General features: G+C 42.3%; 1 protein-coding gene across 1 annotated transcript in view; it reads left to right on the forward strand.

The window, feature by feature from the left end:
* The first annotated feature begins 4,253 nt into the window (after positions 1 to 4,253).
* The window catches only part of LOC120456086 (E3 ubiquitin-protein ligase HUWE1), an 89,164-nt gene continuing 73,181 nt past the window's right edge, over positions 4,254 to 20,236 (forward strand). The window contains exons 1-2 of the mRNA XM_039642678.1: positions 4,254 to 4,339; positions 6,462 to 6,749. Of these exons, the coding sequence (XP_039498612.1) occupies positions 6,509 to 6,749 (241 nt within the window). The 5' untranslated portion in view covers positions 4,254 to 4,339; positions 6,462 to 6,508. The remainder of the gene's footprint in view (positions 4,340 to 6,461; positions 6,750 to 20,236) is intronic.

A 20,236-nucleotide genomic window follows, 5' to 3' on the forward strand; every position in this document is an offset into this window, starting at 1 on the left:
CGGCGCTACGCCCAACTTGTTGGCACACATTCAAATTCAAAATTAACAGACCCGGCCACCCCACACAAACACACACACACACACACACACACACACGCACATCCACACACACACAAGCACACTGTCACACACTGACAGTTGGTATATATTTTTAAAAATTTATGATATTGAAAACATTTTGGCCACAAGTCCACTGAGAGCACCGCCATCTGATTAAAAGTTCGCGGCACTTGAATGCCACTGTCAAGATGAGTTAAACAGCTTATGTACATATATAAATATATATACATGCATATATCCGCATCGAGCGATCTGTCTGACTTTATTTCGGATATATTTCGAATTTGTTTGGGTCCTCGGGCAGCCCAGAAATAAATCAATTTGATTTGACTCGTCGGAGCACACATTAAACAGCACTATTAAATCGGGGGAAATATTGCATATTGCATTGAATGAAAAACTGAGATAGTACGCATACACATAGTTTGATTTATTCTAATTTCTGAAAAAATATGTATAACTGATTCTTATAAATGCTAGATGTCTAAATTATTCAGAATATGATTTAAATATAGCTCATTTTTTAGTGCAGCTGCATTTATGTATGCGTTCAATTTCTACAACAAGAAAATATCAGTGCTCGCAAACTAAGATTTTCAGATATTTGTATATATTTCCTAATAAAATAATCCATATGAAGTGAGCTCAATTACACAAACTAATCAAATGCTTCCCTGTCCAAGCCCATCCAAAATAATTACTGAAAATGCCACGTTTTGAGTACTAAGGTCGTCACTTGCAATTAGCTTTAAATGCCAGCTGGATGAAAGACCCTAGGTTTATTGTGATCGAAAACCCTTGGTTAACACACCTGAACAGGCCGTATTTATGCAGTGGTTGAGGCTTGCGAACATGTCTGGCTATTTAATCATTTATTTTGGCCCGAAATCTGTCATCACCTGCACCGATTCGAAGGCCTTTCCAGCCGCCCAATAAGCCACACCAAAAACAACCACTAACCAGCTGCTAGGCTAGAAATCTGCGTTGTATCTGCGGGGCCAAGTTTCGATTCTCTTTGGCCATAAAGTGTTTTGGTGCGGAGTGCAAGGATAAATAAAATTGCTTTTGGACCAACTCGCCAACTTTGGATGGCCCAAAAATTGTGGCTGTCAGTAGCAACTTAAGCCGACTTAACAAAGTCCCGCTCTGTTTCCTATTCATATTGGCCAAAAACTGGCGATTTCTGCAGTTTTGTTTTCATGGTGTGTCAAAAGTGTTCATAGAGTCGTCATCGTTATATCCATATAAACCGCACCTCCCCCTCCTCCTTTGTTGTTTATCTTTATGTGCGAGGGCATTTCAATTAGTTTTGAAACGCTGCCGCCGGCCAGGTTTTTAGTTGCAGTTGATGATGCTTCTTTTTTGCTGCTGTGGATTTTAATTGTTTTTATTGCATTCGCCTGCGGGCAGAATGGAAAAAATCGAAAACAGCATCGCAAATGATCTAGACTCGAATGGGTTTGTCGGTTGGAACTATGCATACCCTATAGTCAGTACAAAAAAATGTCGTATTATAAACAAACATAAAAAAGTTATATATGCTATTAAAAAATGTACTGTTTTTAAAGTTTTTTGTTGTGATCTCTAAACTAGATAAAACCAGATGCGAAATAACCATTTTATTTCAGCTTTTCAATTATAGTAAGTAAACTTATGGGAAGTATAAAAACGGGACGGTAAAATTTGAGCAGCTTTATGAAAAAATGTAAGCAAACTAAATGGTAATTATATTTTGTAATAATGCCTTTCAAATTGATGTTTACCCAAAAGTTTTTATATTCAGCATTATTAACTTTCCACTAAGAGCCACAATTAATCAAACAAAACTGATTGAAAAGCGAGACCTATTATGAATGATGAGTTTGTATAGCGAAATTTTTGGCAAACATTTTGCGTAATTTATTTGAAATTGATGACCAATTCACTGTGAGATTTGCATAAATTAAAGGATGTTTATTTTCGTATCGAACCCTATAAACTATTTCAGAGAATACCCTTCGCTGCTTCTGAGGTGGAAAAGGGCAGCCGAAAAGTATGCAATGCTAAATGGCCGCAGGTGATGCATCATGATAGTTTGTGTGAGGGTGTGAGTGAGTGAGTGAGTGAGTGAGTGAGTGTAAGTGTGTGTGTGTGTGGGCGCCATCTTCCTTCTTGATGCACGTGTATTGGTGACTATGCCGTACGGAATGACATTAAATTTGCATGTATTTATGTACATAACCTCGCACGCGTCCGCTTTGTTTATGATCTGGAGCGGAAACGAGACGCATGCAAAATCCATAGGAGGACTCGGCTCGGCATCCTTCCACTGCCACGCCCCTCCACCGCCCAGGAAACACTTGCCTCGCCCCCGGAGGCGTGTTAAGTGCGCGACACCCAAAAACAAAGTGAACCCTTCGACAAAAGCGGCCGAATCGCAGGCCCACGTGGCTGTGGACGTGCATGTGGATGGAATGGGATGCGATGGTGTAGCATGGGTTAGGGTGGCATGTCCTGGGGCAGTGGCACAAGTTTGCCTATGCGGCAAATATTCCTCACTCAGCTGGGCCAGGGTGTTCAAGCCTTTGATGGACTGAAAGAGAAACTTGGGTAACTAAGATTGCTTTCAAATAAAAATGCTTAATTATGCGAGGAGAGCTAAGAAAATCTTTTATAATATTTGTTACCTAAATTGCAGTATATATTATATGTATTACTTTTATAATTACTTGCTTGATAATCCACTTGTTTGACTATTAATGGTACATATTTTGCAAAAGTTTCCTCCATTTCTCACTGTGCACACAGACTGAAACTGTGTATTGTTTCTGATGACTTTCAGTGTCAGCATAAACGTCACTCCATTCCCGCCCGTTGGGCCCTCGTCCTGCCCTCGTCCTGCCTTCGTCCTGCCTGGCCCGCCCACCAATTCAGTTCCTCCAAATCTATGCAAGTATGTCGACCCGAATCCTGGGTTGTCTGGTCTGGAGCGCAGTTAACTGCACTCCCCAATTGCACTCACACTCGGACGGAAGGGCCATAGTGCCAAGTCTAACATTAAGTTGGCTGTAATTGACGCAGGTAAATGCAATCCCATTCGCATTCGCATTCGCATTCGTCTTCGGTTTCCAAATGTCACATGGCTCGCCAGCTCTCTGTTTGAGCTTATCTGACACAGACTCGCCACTGAATAGATGAATACGAACTCAAGGACTCTAATCATTTCCTGCAATGACAGAGAGGTGCAATTTCGGAGTTGAGTTAAAGGCATACTTCATGTCACAATTAGGAAGTAGGAACGCTATAATCGAGATGAAACTGCAGATAATACAAATATTAAATACAAATATTAAATACAAATATTAAATACAAAAATTAAATAATACAAAAAAAAAAATATGAAAAAAAACTCATTGCTTTAAGAGCGGCTAAAAGTCAAGACTAGAGATAATTATATTATAGAAGAATATAATTACAAGACTAGAGATAATTATATTATAGAAGAATATAATTACAAGACTAGAGATAATTATATTATAGAAGAATATAATTACAAGACTAGAGATAATTATATTATAGAAGAATATAATTACAAGACTAGAGATAATTATATTATAGAAGAATATAATTACAAGACTAGAGATAATTATATTATAGAAGAATATAATTACATCAAGTTCATAATTATCAAGTTTTTTGTTACACTTGCATATATAGAATGCTTTACCTTCCTCTTATCCTTTTAATATGAAATCACTTGTGTATAAAGGCTCTCAAAAGAATGCTGCGTGGGCCAGGACATCCGTATTTAAAATGTTGTTGCATAATTCCCGTGGTCCTTTGGCCTGCCTCATTGTAGCTGGTTTTATTCGGGCGCATTATCGCTGTCGTCATCACCATTTGTTGTGGGTTATCGCGTCAGGTTGTCGCCTGATATTACGGCCATATGGCGATGGCCTGCAGCTCCGAAAAGGAACTCACCACCGGAGCATAGAGGTCCTTGCAGCTAGAGGGGGGCGGCTAGGCTAACAAGTACCGCTCGCAACAAACGGCGCAGCGGCGGCAGCGGCGGCGACGTCAGCAGCGGCGCAACTGCAAGGATAATGCCGAACGGAGCCGAAGGATAATGCCGAGCGAAGCCGAAGCAGCGACGTCGCTGCCTTAGAGGCTTTATAATTCACCACGCGACGAGAAGACGGCACAGTCGTCGACCGGCTTTCGCAGCGTGCGCATCTCGTGACCGAAAGTTTTTGCTCAGTGTATTTTAGCCAACCAAGAGATTACCAAACAAGCAACGAACGTAAGCCAAACGCTGTCAACACGTGTGAGGACTTCCCTTTTTGTTTACGTGACAAGGATCGCCAGTTGTTGTTGTTGCTCGTGTGTGCGGCTTATTGGATTTTGATATGGAACAGAATGTGGGATAAGACCGCCGATGTTTTGTATTTCTTTTTTTGTTGTGTGAAACTTGAAACGCTTGTGCGCGCGTAAAGGAGTGAAAAGTTATTAATCATTAAAGGACATTTATGTCGCGTGCTGTCACACACACACACACACGCACACGCACACACAAGGGAAAATATTTGCCGCAAATTTAGTTTGCCTCGTGGTTTTGCGTCCTTTCCTTTTGTTTTGGGGCAACGGGTCGTCGACGCTTACGAAATAATTTATTTGCCCTCATGCAGACAAGCAGCGCCGCATAATGTTTATTTTTGTACCCTCCAGTCCAGTCCGAAAGTCCATAGAAAAAATTCATCAAAGTCCTGCGCCACATTTAAAACAACGCGGCAAGTGGGTGTTTTTTGTGAATGAGTGGGCAAATGAGTGGGTAAACAAGTGACTCTGAATGAATGAATGAATGAATGGTCGAGTGTAGTGAAAAGTGCGACTGCTTTGTTGTGCATATCTTAAAGACGTTTAGCTGATTTCAAAGTGAATCAAAGTGAAGAAAACAGGTTACTACCAATCAATCAAACTTTGAATCAACACATTTTAAAAGTATAAATACTTGCCCTCCTTATTACACATTCATTGCAATTGTTTGGCAATCACTCAACTTTCTCAGTGGCAAAGTTACCACTTAAGATATGTGTCAAAGGAAAATTGATTCGAATTTCGATTGGGTCAGTCTGAATCCCGTGCTTCACGCGATTTTCAATTCACTTTGCACCGCTGCTATCCGCACTTTCATGTCTATAAACAGACCCGGAATCACTCCGATCGAATCCGAATCCCCGCCAGATTGAGTGCGACTGTTTAAATCACACCGCGCACGGTGCAAGTGGAGCGCCACTTTACGAGTGTATTCAATCATCCGGGTCACATGGAGACGTGAAGGACTTATGGGCATCGCGAGTTCCTCTGGGGGCACAAAAGGAACCAGGACAGCACGGAGCAAAAAACTCCTTATACCGATTTACTTATATTGTAATCATTTTTGCATATCTTTCGGATTATGCGGAGATTGTTATTCTTCCATAATAGACTCATTGTCCTATTTCTCAAATTTCAAAAGAAGTTACTATATTTCAAACTCATGTTATAACAACTTAATATTTTAGATGCAGTTAGGAAGCTTCATAGTTTTTAAAGCCAAAATAAGTAGTGAACAGAAAGTGGGCTTAGCCATTGAAAAGGCGGAGCTCTTACTGAATTATGGGGTATGAGTATTTCTCGCAGTGTGGGATTGTGTGGATTGGACTTGAACGCCCCACTTGGGCGCTGACACAGCTGTTAATATAAATTCTCGCTGTCTGTTGCGATTCGCTTTGGCAACGATTTATGAAAATTGAAGTCTTTGTTTTATTATCCCGGACACGGCAATGGCAACCAAATGGAGGCGGAGATGAATTCGGATTCCGATTCGGTGTTGGAGTTGGAGTTGGAGTTGGAGTAGAAGTAGGAGGAGTAGGGAATTTGAGTCGGAAGTGGAGTTTCTTGCCATTTGCTCAATATTTTATGCAAAGCAGCAGGGCAGCACCCACAACGCCCCCCACTTTTGGCGGCATTGATTTACAGGCAGAAGGTAGCAGACTATAGGCTTACAGGTCACCCTCCCTACGAACAACCGACCTACATCGAGTCGAGTCGAGTTGTGTTCATTTATGTGCGTTGTCGATTTTTGTGTTTCATATCTTTCGTGTTGTTTTGTTTGTTTTTTGCCTTTTGTTTGCCTTTTGTTGGCTTCGATTTGGCCCCCCAGAAATTTCGCTCCATTCGAATTTCTGCCCATAATTCAATTTTAGTTTTAATTTCCGCTGCTGGGCGTAAATTGCATTTGCATACTAATGCATCGGTGGGTGGGTATTTGAGCTTTGTATATCTCAATACATGATTGTGTGTGTTTGTGCCTGTGTGTGTGTGTATTAGTGTGTGTGTGTGCAACACAGCACGGACTAAAATTCGACAAATCAAATACGCAGGCTTAAATCCGCACATAAACCGCACTTCGATCCGATTCGGTGAGACGATGTCGTTGCTGCTGCTCCTTTTGGCCGTCGTCCTGCCGCAGCGGCAGCTCCTGCCCTTCGTATCCGGAGGGTCCTGCCGGGAGGCGCAGCTCTGCTGCAATGGCCGGGACTCATCCTGCGTCGTCCAGAAGGCTCCCATCAACGCCATCATCGAGGACCTCAGCGACAAGCCCTGCTACTGCGACCACGCCTGCCTCAAGCTCGGCGATTGCTGCGACGACTTCAAGGATCACTGCGGAGGTAGGTGCTATTATATTACACTTTCGAAACTATATAGAATCATTATAGTATTTTATATGATATAGGAATTCAAAGGAAATCCTAGAACCATAATTTAAGTATGTGTTTATTCATTGAATAACAACAACAACAAACTTAAATTAAATCCGTTGTAACGAATTTGATTTGATTATTTATTTCCAATGATGAGCAAAGTTTTTATTGATTGAACAATGTTTAACTCTTTGAACTTGCAATTGCAGGGCGGTGAAAAGCAATTTCACAAATTGCAAAACCAATAAATTCACTCCTAGATCTCTAATTGGATTGAACCTCGTAATTATGTTGGGCCAGAATTGATATATGCAGCTATTCTCTATTGTTTTTTTTTGTTTTTTGGTTTTACAAAGTTCATTATAAAAGCCTAGACTTAAGTGATGGGCAAACTAAATATGCAGTGTAGGCCAAATCCCCGACTCGACTGCGGGGCTTGGGATGCATATATGGGGATGGGAATAGTGGGCATGTCCTGGCAGACAGACATACGCAACATCTAGGACTACTGTGGTCGTAAAAAGCCCAACTTAATGGCCATATCCCGGGCTAAGAGTCTGCATTCATGGCTCGTTGGGTCCACATGGCCTGCCTGCCAGCTTCTCGCCATGTGTATACAGATACAATTTGTTCTTCTGCCCAGCATTTGGTTTCTTTTTTTTTTTTTTTTGTTGGTCTTTTCTTTTTGGAAAGTACAATAGCTAAAGGGCTTTAATTTTATTACATACAGCAAATAAAGTCAACGAACATGCGGCGGCCTTTCCCAAATTAAATAAGACGCAGACACGACACAGATAGCGACTCGGTCTGAAGTTGGAATTTTTCGTGCCAGCTGCGGCTACAAGTTGAAAGATGCCAAAAACCAAAACAAAAAAAAAAAAGAAAAAACCAAAAAAAAAGAATACAAAACTCCTAGCCAAACAAAATATAAAAGTCGCTAGCAAAAGTGCGAGGACAACTCTGACGGTTGGAGTGGGAATCTCCAATGGAAATCCGGAGCTGGTTCCGCCGCAGAAGGCGCCACCGAAAGTTTACTTAATTTTGCATTAAATTTGATTTCACTAGTGCTCCGATCCCCGTTTCCCATTCTTCAATTACGACGACGCTTCAAGTTTGAAAACAAAAGTCCATCCATCTGGCAGCCGGAAACTGCCATAAACACGGATCCGTTAAGAATGCAGTTGCAATGGCAATCATTTGATTTGTCTGCAGAACTGCAGGATGGATGGCGATGCCTGGATAACTGCGAGGGTCTGGCAGAAAGGATACCAAGAATCCTTTCAAGAAACTCCACGCCCAGCTCCAGACAACTCACACAAGGGCCAGAGGCAAAATCAGTGGCGTTCCCACGGATACACTGTCAAAATTAATACAATATATTATATATAATAATAGAACATATATGAGAAGGAACTAAAAGCGTTGTACTTTGCCTTGCCCTGCACCAAAAAACTATATGAAACTAATTTAAACAAAATGCCTAAGGGTGTCGTTTCCGAATTTATGCAACTGTTTCGCCATGCGAATACGTTTTATTTCATAAACTCTTAATCGGATATGAGAGGTATTTAAACAAGTTCTATTTTTGCTCCTTCAGACAGCCTCTTTGTTTTTATTTTATGGCTGGCCTGCTCGACTCAAGGATTAAAGTTGAACGTCTATAACTACCAATTAAGTTGGTGAACATATAGTATAATAAACATGTGAAGCGCAGACAGCCAGACAGCGAAAGTAAGGCGAATGCGTATGAGGCTATAAATGTCAAGTTAGAAAGGAGCGGGGTCGTAAAGATCCCGACCAAAGGGTCCAGGGACTCGAAACCCTCCGGCCTCCAGATCCACAGATCCCGATAGTCGTCCATGGATGAGCATGGAGCATCCAGCCGGCTGACTGGCAGTTACATATGCTCCACTCCGCCGACGTCTCAATCAATCAAAGTCGTCTTTGTGTGTGTGTGGGAATAAATGAATGTAACTGTGGCAGATAACATTCGCGTTGCGTCTATTGATTCGGAATCGTCCTCGAATATGTACACGTATATGTCCCTCAATCGTCCATTAATTCCCCAATGTGGGAGTGGTGGCCTTGGTGGTGGTGCTGTTGCTGGTGGTGCTGGGGGTGGTGCTGGTGGTGGCGTGCAACAAATGGTCAACAAAACTGTCGACCAGCCATTCATTAGGGCATGGCAAGCAGGGCCAACCCATCAAACTCCCATAATTCACGCTAATTAGTTCGACGAAAGGCAACAGGCAAAGTGCTGGTGTCCTGTGTCCTGCGCCGAGGATATCCTGCACTTCTAGTCCTTTTTTATTTTCGCTTTTCATGCGTAATTGATGACAACCATTTGAATGTGTCTGTCCGTTTGGTTTTCACTCCCAAACTCGGTTTGTGCGACCTTTTGACGACAGTTGACCGCATAAAAATGTTGTAAAAACTAACAAGTACATTTGAGCTTCAACGATATTCAACAGTTTTGGGCTGTTGCAGTTTACATGCCATACAGAAAAGTAATGTGTATTTTTAAATGAGCTGCAGCGCAAAGCGTACATTATAAATTTGTCATTACAAGCAACGAAGCTAGGGATAATACAATTAATTTCACGGTTTTAATAAATTTATGGGAAAAACTTTGTATAAATATATCACACTGGGGCATGGCTTCTTTTGAAGTTTTAGATGCTTAAAACAAAGTAATCACTTAGAATTGTTGGAAGGTAAATTAATTGGATTAAACACATGCAACACATTTGATTCATGATTAATACATCAAATAAATCATAGGAGAATAAACCGAACCAAGGACATCTAAGCAGGCAAGTGGGTGCTCAATCTTCGTTTTTCGGTTTTCGGATTGTTATTAAGTAGGATTAGGGATCACTTCGCTTGAGCGATGACAGCGATCAAAACTTTCAACAAACCCATCGGCCCATCGGCTGAAACAGAAAATTGACAGCCAGCTGGGCGTAATGGATGGAATGGCTTTCAAATTGGGATTTAAGTATTAATTATAATCAAACTGCCAGCACTCGTGACGATGTGCAAACAATGGAGGGTCTATGCTGGGAATTTTGGCATAGATTTTCGGCCGGAATGGGATGGCTTGTGCGCAGCTTAGTGTTAATATCGTAATAATGTATAATTGAAATGTTCGCAAAATGCCATACACGCGACAAGCGATGAGCAGTGGCCCTGAACTAAATATAATACTTGCCCAAGTCGTCCTTTTTGGCCCCGACAAACTTTGAGCAGCTTATTAATTTCATTTAGCGTCGATTAATCGCACTTGATACACCAGACCCATCAATTTATGGGCCATGTCAGTTATGGCAAAGTGCCTCGTTCTGGGTTAATTGTCATTATAGAGATTATATACATTTATACACTATAGTTATTGTCGTAGTTAACAATCGCTTTGACTTGCAGCTTACATAAATTTCGAATCTCATGGACAGTGTTTTTTTTTTGGGAAAGTTTGCCTGCTCTCATTAGCGAAGTTTAAACATGCTGCGTCAAATAATTTGGTTTCCTTTGTGGAGACATGGGGAATTTGTCTAGGAAAACTTGCATAATGAAATGCTTTAAAACACTATGCTAAATTAGTCTTCACTGAATAGAGCATATTCATACTCACTCCCTGAGTTTTTAGTTACTTTTCATGACTATCTATCTATATGTAATTAATTTCAGTTTCAATTTATTATATTTAACGTTGACTCACCTTCAGAATGGCCCCTATTTTCCTTGGGGACCTCGGTTCAGGATTCAATTTCGGGATATCTGATCCTCTTAGTCAGCTTCCATAACTAATAACCAGAAAGTATTGCGACGGTAATAGAGCGGTGATGAAGCACTCGTGACTTGGTGGATGGACTTCTGGACCCAACACTACCAACTACACAGCAATGACTGGCCTCCTTTTATTGTTTTTTTTTTTTCTTTCTTTTTTTGGTTCACCTGGGCCGGCGGGTCGCTTACTCACCTTTGGGTCTGTGTCAATGTTGATTTTTTGCAACTTGCGCTGCCATCGTTGGTAACGACAGCCAAAGTCAAACCCAATTTAACAAAAAATCAACGTGAATGTAAATTGAAAGTCGGGCTGACTGCCTCGCATTCGAGAGAGGGAGGGACGCAAGGACATGGCTACAGCAGGACACTGGGACACCAGGACATGACACTTAAGCCGGCGAACTGCATCACTTTGGTCCGATCCCAGGTCCTTGGCCGCCCTGGCGACCCCTTCACGCATATCCCTTCGCCGCTGGGTGAGTGTGCGTTAAAAAGCAATTTCTTGGCTCGTGTGAGAGGATGACGATGATGGTGCTGAGCCTGGTGCATTATTGCCACCATCCCATCGACATGCACTCCCGCATCCGCATCCGCATCCACATCCACATCCGCATCCGCATCCAGTGGCACTTGCAACAACCTTTCTCCTTTTCTGGCATAATAAATGATGTCAGATTAATTAAATCGGCGACAGTCGCTGACTGCAAAGGAAGATGCATGTTTGTTTGATGGCATTGCCGGGCAGAGCTGGAGCATCCTCTGCCTCCTGCCTCCTGCTTCCTGCATCCTGCATCCACATCCTTGTCCTGTTTGCCGCTTATTCGACAGTGTCTCAATTGCACTTCAAGTCGGATATGAGCGCGACTCTGATTAAAAGCAAATTTTATATGGATTTAATTAAAGCGAACAGTGAAAAGCGAAAAGGTTATCCGGCACACACGATCTAAGCGACTGTGGGCGGAGTAGACCATCTCGATAAGCCATGTTCCACGACCACTTGGCCCCCAAAGGTATGCTACGCTTTTCGCTAGCTTGAGTAAGTGTTTGTTATTCGTAATTATAATAAATAATAAATAATTTAAAATGTTATTAAAAGGCTGACTACCTAAATACATAACTAAAACTTATTGATAGCTTATTATATTATTACAAATTCTTTACCATCTTCGCAATTGAAAAGAAGCAGGGTATCAATAAATCGAAACGATCTCTTCCATCAGCTTCACATTGTTTGGCTCGGCAGACGCTTAATTGGGAATTTTCTCTAGCAAATGCTTTGACTAATGAGTTTTTGAGCATGTGGGCAAGACAAAGGAAATGGGAAATGGGAAGTGGAAAGTGGAAAGGGCAAGGGAAAAGCAGAGAGTGAGAGTAAAACAGGGAGATGGAGAGAAAAGGGAAAGCAATGACAATGGTAAGCAGGGATTGAGCTGGCCAAAAAGAAAAGCGGAGCAGTGTTATCCGCCCATTCGGAATAAAAGTCGGCCGGTAAATGCACACTCACACTCACACTCACACACGTGTGCACAGGGGGGGCACACATACATATGTAAGCACACGAACGACCTTGACTAGGCGCACACACACACACAGACACAAATGTGGGGATGTTGTTGTCCTTTTTTTTGGAGGCAACTTGCTCTACCCTGATGCCCTACATATTGTTGTTGGCGCAGTTGTACTTGTAATTAGTCCATGTTACATTTGAAAGGATATTAATTATTTTGATGGCGTGCCAGTTCTAGGTTTACCACCACCACCACTCACAACCCCCCCCTCCCCCCACGCCTTTTTTTGACATCTGGCCCCACTCGCAGCTTCCCTATTAAGTGACCCACTTTCTGGATAGCCCCCCCCTCTTGGGAGCATGTAGTGCTGAGCATTATTTTCATTAGTTTCGTTATTCTGGCTACCCGCTTCTTACTTATTTCTTTATTCGGTTATTTGGGCTCCATTTCCGTTTCCGTTTTGGCCCAGCCTCGCGTTGGCACTCGGCCAGGATGCCCGGGAGCAGATCCTCGAGAGCACGTTGTCCTGCCACGGAAGTGGGCCAAAGTTAATTAGGCAAAGCACATGTGCCCGCCAAATCACTGACCAATACTGATGTTATGAAAGTCTGGGGAATGAGTTTGCAGAGGATTCAATACGGAAGCCATTAACTCGGTGTAGAAATTGTTTAGATACATATTATTTTTCGAAGAATATTTATAGCAAAAGTGAACCTGCGTTTGCGTACTACTTTCAATCAGCGAACAAAGTATTTATTGTGAACTCTTTCGGGAAACTCGTTGCGCCAAGCAATCAGGCAGCCAGCCACTCTAGCTAATGGTCTTTTTATGTTTCTGCGATCCTGCATCCTGCATTCTGCATCCTGCATCCTGCGTCCTGTGCCCTGCTCCTGATTGCGATTCCTGAATCCCGCGACTGTGTGCCACATGCGAATATTACTTATTTGCATCGTACTTGTCATAACATGCACAACCTACAAAATTAAAAATCCACACCGCAATGGCGAACGCAAACAGAGCGGGATGAGTGTGAGTGTATGAGTGCATGAGTCCATGAGTGTATGAGTGTATGAGTGGATGGGTTTTCAGTGTATGAGTGTGTGAGTGCGGTGGAGTGGCGGGGCGAGATAACGATGATGATGACGACGAGTGCCAGCAAAAACACACGAATAATTGTTACTCAATCGCAATTGGGCAAACACTATGGCGCCTGCCAGCGGAAATGCCACGTTTCATTTGCACATCCCGAACAATTGGACAAACATTCGCTATTCGATTCGATTCGATTCGATTCGACTCAAATGGATACGATTCGTTTCCATACGGCTCGAAACCAGTTCGACAGAGACGCAGGTGAGAGTAAACGCAGCACTCAGAAAGTTATTAATTATAAGCAAGTGCTCTGCGGTCGGCGAAAAAGCCGTGCTATTATTAAGGATTATTGCTTGTCTGCAAATAAGTAATTTTCGTTAATTGAAACTAAAAATTCATATAACTGTGTACTTAAAAGGAATTCGGTCTTTAGCAAGGAACTTTCTATCATCTAATTCAAAAATCTCTACTTATTACTTAGAATATTCGAACGTGACCTGAAAGGATTCCAGACTACGGTTGCATGCAACTCATACCTAAAGCCACAAAATGTCCTTCTGCTCCTTTGGTTAACTGACTCTCTCCTTTGGATTTTCCGGCTTTTGTCGATCCAAAACCGCATTCCTCCTGGCTTCGAACTAGATAACTATTCAAAGTTCGTTTTGCCATCACATTTCCCAACTGCCCCATTCTAATGAGGTGCAAGTGGCATTTGGTTCGCACTTCTTAGCCTTGGCAGCCCATCAGCCTTTGTCATCGCCACGTTTGAGTGCACAGTGCTCCGTCTCGTTCTGCCGCCGGTGTAGCCGTCTCTTTCTCGGCAGCCTAGTTGCGTCTCTTTCCAAGGGGTTTGCCGTGTCTTTGCCCTTTTGCACTGATTCCTGTTGTTCGAGAGCAACGATGCGTGGTTGTCGTGATAAAAATAACCGAAAAGTGTCGCCCCCGACACCGAAGTGCTAAAAAGGAAATGGATGCATCCTGCAGGATGCTAGATGCTGAATTCAGGATGCAGGATGCAGGGCTTTCAGTTGGGAGAATCTCGAGTCCTGATTGGGGAGTGTTGCAGCCAAACAACTGTGCAGATCTCATTAGGCGAAACACTCGTATTTGGCGACGCAATCGTCTGGATGAATAATTGAAGTGCCTATTCCAACCACACTTATGTACGTTCACATTCACATTCACATTCACACTCACATTCACAAGCAGAAGCACACACTCACATCCACAACATTCACATCCTCCATTCCGATGGATAGCAATAAAGTTGCCGACTCGACGAAGTCGCATTAATCATTCGCATGTGTGGCACACTTTCTGCGGCAAGCGGGACAAACAAACTCACACACTCGCGCACACTCTCACACACACACACACATGAGGCGGCAAATTGGGATGCGGCATTAAATTAATTGAAAACATGCTCGGATTATGTTTGCCCAACCTGCGAACAGCAACTCGGCTCATCCAATGATGGATAGAGAGATGCGAGTGATGGGGAGTTGGGGCATCGGTATTCGAGAATCCAGCAGGCGAAATAAATGATGGCTGTCTGTGGGAAAGTGGCAAGTTGGCCTCTCAAGACAGGCACAAGTACCAGGACGAGATCAAACGAGTCATCCCAGCCAGCTGCCAATTCAAAGCTCATAAGGTTATCCATGTTTGACTTGACCTCTGCTCAAAAGTCAGACTCTTCGCAAATTCAGTGGCATCTCAACGTCCTCTTATCAGGATATAAAATCATAAGGCTTTATCATAATGGTTCTTTGAAATTACAAAGAGCTGAAAATATATTACTTTATATCAGTAGCTTTATCGTAGTACCTATACTAATTTTAAGGATATGGTGTCATGTGACACTAGCTGCAAAGTTTTCAATTCGTAAAAAAAGTTGCCTGGTTTTCCCCATAACTTTTTCCTGCTCCTTAATGCGCGGCAAAGAGGACCAAAGGATAGCCAGCGAGCATGACTCGTTAATGGAGAAAAGTCTATAAATAAGCAATTTTCCCTGGCTGCTAAAGGGTAAAGGTCAACTTGGAAAAGTCTTAGCTGATTAATCGGCTGAAGCATCTAAACCGATATCGAGCTAATTCAGCAAAAGTGACTGCCCAAAGCGAAAGGTTTACAATTAGAGTGAATCCAGCAAAGCAGTGTCCCCAAAGACCTTTTGCCCATGAATCGAACCAAAATGGTTGGGCTGGAATGACCGGGAATCATGAGAGCCGATCTGGCCATCTGCCCATCTGGGCCGATTCTCGCACTTTTAATGGCCAATCTCGCCGATGAGTTGTGGAAAATCACGGAGTACACTCCGCACCACGGGTCAACGTCGAAGGTTGAATGGGGAATATTGAAATGAGGCGTTGCCGTTGGGAAAAAAATATGCCCAGTCAGCCATCTGATGCTCGAATGTCCCGTTGGCCAACTGGCCTGCAAGTTTTCACCATCTGCGTGACGTGGCTGGCCAAAATGACCTCAACTCCCGCCCCTTAAGACATAGACATCTTCCGCCTCCATTCGCATCCTTTTGGCTCGTTATCCATATATTAAAAACATCAAAATGCAAAATAACGTTCAGCGAGGAGACACAGAAAAAGTGGGGCCTGCAAACGAGCCACCGAGCATGGAGTCCTTGCCAAGGATAACCAGGTTACCCAACAAAAATTTAAGATTTTTTACTTTAAGATCTTTAACAATTGAAATTCAAATAAAATATGAATGATTGAAGAAACTCATTGTTGGTATAAAAACGTGTAACACATTCTTCTCACTTACAACCAGATACGCTTTGAGAAAAGCAGAAGTTTCCGAAAGTGCAAACTTGGCCAGGCTTTGAAGAGCACTCAATGCTAAATCCCCTTGACCACAAAAAGTTTGCTTTATGCTGACCGAAAAACCAAAGAAATGGGCTTCAGTACAGCAAACAAAAAAAAGAGTGACCTTTGGTTACGAGCCTTTATATTATACACATAACCAATTAGCATAACATAATTCCAGCTTTGGGGCTCCGAAGTCCAACCACATGGCACAACCGATGGACATCGCGGTGGGTAAGGCAGGGTGTGCGTGTGTGAGCGAATGGATTCCTACATATTTATTGTATGTTTACATAGCAACAACAAGGAATAAACGCCCGATATACATACATACATACATACTCGCTCGCAACATACATACAATACTTTTCGCCCATCCTTTTCCGCAGTGCCATTCTTGCAACTGCAACGGCATTTTTATGCAAAACAACTGTTTGCTGTCAGCAGCACAGCGGGCGTCGTCAGCAGTTAAAAAAAGGGGGTTACCACGGGGTTCTTCAGGGGGTGGGGGGCCTTAAAGTTGATGAGGGAGAGGGGGTCGGTAAGGGGGTGGCATCGGGCCAACAACTGAATTGGCCAACACCGACAACCGACAATGCAAACTCCTGCCCAGATTCACACAATTTAAAGTGACCAATTTAAAGAGCGGGAATTCTTTGGGAAATGTATTGGAAAATTCATTAGGACAACATTCTGGCTACTTTTTTTCTAATTTCTTGTCCATAACGATTCGAATATTTAAAATTTCCACATCTACATACATGCAATATTGGTAATATAATGAAATACTTTGATTTCATCCAAGGGAATCAAAGCAATTTGTCGAACCTCAAATGTTGAAAAAATATTTGGCAATCATATAAATAAAAAGTTATTATATTAGCAGTACACTTCGAAATATTTCTCCTTTTTTCAATAATTGCTTAAATCAGACATTAATGTTAACTTTTGATAATTCGCCAATGCAAATTTTTTGGTCAAAACTGGAATTCAACAGTCATTTACATGCACAGTCGAAGCATTTGCAAATATTTCATTTCAATTCATCAACATAACTATTTTCGATTGCAGCAAACCAGGGGAAATTTCTACGGAAAATGGGTGGAAAATTGGGGAGGGGGGATCAAAGAGTCGGGGTAAATTGTGCGAGTAAAATACGAGCTGGGGCCGGTTGCACATGTAACCTGATTGTAATTAATTTCCCAATGTTGCCTCTTAACATTAATTTGGCTTATTTGTTTGTGGGGCTCTGGTCTATTCGTGCCACGCCCCAAAGCCCGCCTTTCCACGCCCCTGATTATCTGTACGCTTGTGCAGTTTGCCGTTCGTCAAATGCAAATATTATCGCATGTCGCATGAATGGACATTTGCATAATGTGCAATGCTTAGTTTAGTCAACATTCGAATGAAGTTATACGGATTATCATTATTGTGTATTATTGTTTGCATTTCGATTCCCCCTGCCGCCTATCGCCTATCGCCCATTCCCCACCACCTCCTTGTGTACTCTTCACCTGCTTTTATTTTGGGGGGGCGATTGTCCAGCAAATATCTCATTAAATACTGCAGTTTGCAGTCTGTCAAATGTAGCAGGTATACCGACTTGTAGTTATTACTCTGGAAATTCTTGCTAAATGCCGTAAGGTCCTTCGAAAATAAATATCTGTTCAATGAAACAATGAGATGCACTTGGGATCACCTGTGTGTTAGTAACAACAGAGAAATAGTATATATCGAACACACTTTGTTGCTATAGATGAACTTATGCAAATTTAATACAGCGCTACGAGATGTTTATCATCATAAGGCAGGTAATATGTGCCACATAAGTTTGTACTGCCAGTGAGCCATAATAACTTTCTATTGATAAAATAAACTGAGCTTTAGTGACTTTAAGGTATAATTCCGCACTTCACATAGCAAGCCATATTGAAGTGAAAGTAATCCATTTCCAGTAAATAGTTGGCAAATTGTCGATCCGGTCTGCTCCTCGGCGCCTTTTGGCCTATTCGATGCGTTTAAGCCTTCGTAATTGGCTGAAATGTAAGCCAACGCAGGCGGGCCATTAAGAGCGGAAGTTGGGGAAGTGGGGGCTGCACATTAAAGAGCTTATGCTAACAATTAAATTATTTTAAGCGCTGCCAAAGCAAAGTACACACAAAGCGCATAAAAACACACAAAATACAAAAATACGAGCAAACACACACACTTACAGGCGCTGTGCAGAAATGTTTCCACTGTGCTCGTTTCAAATAATGCGCATACGCAGCGTTGTACGTTGTACGTTGTACATTGCTGGTAAAAACGCGGCCAACGTCAAAGGCAAACGGCTCAAGTGGAGGGCGTTTGACAAGAGCGGGCGTGGCAGTGGGCGTTGGTGGGGGGGGGGGGGGGGGGGGGGGGGGGGGGGGGGGGGGGTGTTCTTAGCCATTGGGTTCATGGCCAAAGCAAATGTTGTTCCAACCCTCACATGTGTGTGTTTGTGAGTCTAATCAATTTGCTTGGCTTGGAGTTTTCCTCGACATTTCTTTTTGTGTGCTCGTCTCGAAAAAGTATGCTACAGTTTGCGACACAAACACAAAACACACACGCACACAGGCAAAACGAAGGAACACCTTCTGACATTTATCGCGACCCCCCGCCCTGCGAATGACACGGTCTTAAGCTGATTTTCAACGTTAATGATAAAAGTTTTAGCGCTTTAAACTCGGTTTGTGCGGAGGGGTGAGTAGCGGGGGAAATCCAAGAGCAATCTTCATCTTCATTGTCACAAGCACACTCGCATTTTGTTCCCAATTAATTGTTTACCCTTGTCAGTCAGTCGTCACTTGTGCTCCTCGTCCCTTTTCGACTTTTCCGCAAATACCCAGCATCCAAAACCCACGTCACAAGTGGCAAAATCGTATTTGTTTCGATGGCTCTCGCATTTTGTTTTCATTCGGTTTTGTAATGGTCATAAATGACTCTTGGCCCCGGCACGGCTACGTCTCGTATCGGAAAATCCACAGCCACAAGGCCATCCATCACCAGATCAGAATTGAGACATTGGCTTATGCGCTGCAGAGATTTGCTGAATGTCCCTGGGAAGGGGATGCGTTTCGAGATGGATGACTGCAAAGTTGCCCTGGGATTGGGCAACTTTAAAGAGTGTCATGATATTGGAATGACCTGTAATCGCAGTTTTTTTTTTTTTTTGCAAGCCAAAAGCTTATATTAAATTAAAATTAAATTAAATTAATTAAAAATTAAATTAAAAATAGAGACGAGTGGCAAAATATGACTTCCGTGCCTTATTCCTCGTTAGCTGCATCTCAACCAGTTTGTTTTCGGGGACTGCCCGCTTATGAAATCCACTTCTCAGTTTCATCAGGTTCCGGTTCCAATTTCAATTAGTGCCCGCATGGGCAAAGTCCTAAAGCTGGTAGTCGAAAGTCCAAAATCTGCTGAATGGCAACCAGACGGCCACAAAGCTGCCAGCAATTGCGATAAACATCTGCACACATCCTGGGGCATCCAGCACCATCTTAGTATCTGTATCTGTATCTGTATCTGTATCTGTATCTGAATGAGTCTCTGCATCCGTATCCGTATCTGCATCTGTATCTGTATCGCAACTTCTGTATCTGTATCTGTGGTTGTGCAGCACTCTTCATTTGATTCCGTTTTGGTTTCGCTTTTGCGGTCTGTGGCCAAAACTTTCTTTCGATTTTTAATTTTTTTCTCTTCGCCCTTTATTTTAACAAGAATTTACGGCTTGGCAAAGGGCGCCATGTTGAACATGTGTAAATTTGACAGTTAAATAAACGCCAGAGTCTGTGTCTGCTATAAATTTGCGGTGGAAAGATTAAGCTGTTTGATCGCAAAATCAACAGCCACATAAAACGGATTAAAAATAAAATGCACTTTTTTTTATTGCGCAACCGACAAACATCTCTATAATTTGTACACACACACCAGAGAACTGCAAGAGTGGCAAATACACTCATTTATGTCTCGTAATCACCCGGGTGTCTCGTAGACACTCGAGTGTCTGTGGTAACATAATTACCGAAAAACGAAATAGATTATGCCCAAAATCTGTTGATAGCCTCCTTTTTTTGTCTTAATTTTACAAAAATGTAAACAACACGAAATAGACATTTATTTTCTTTATATTATATTATTTGCTTTGTAAAAATGTTTAATATTGGCTTTCCAAATTTAACTTTATAAATGTATAGTTTTTATTTTAAAATGAAAAAAAAAAAAAAAC

This window comes from Drosophila santomea, chromosome X (genome assembly GCF_016746245.2).
Source record: "Drosophila santomea strain STO CAGO 1482 chromosome X, Prin_Dsan_1.1, whole genome shotgun sequence".
Classification (NCBI taxonomy): domain Eukaryota; kingdom Metazoa; phylum Arthropoda; class Insecta; order Diptera; family Drosophilidae; genus Drosophila; species Drosophila santomea.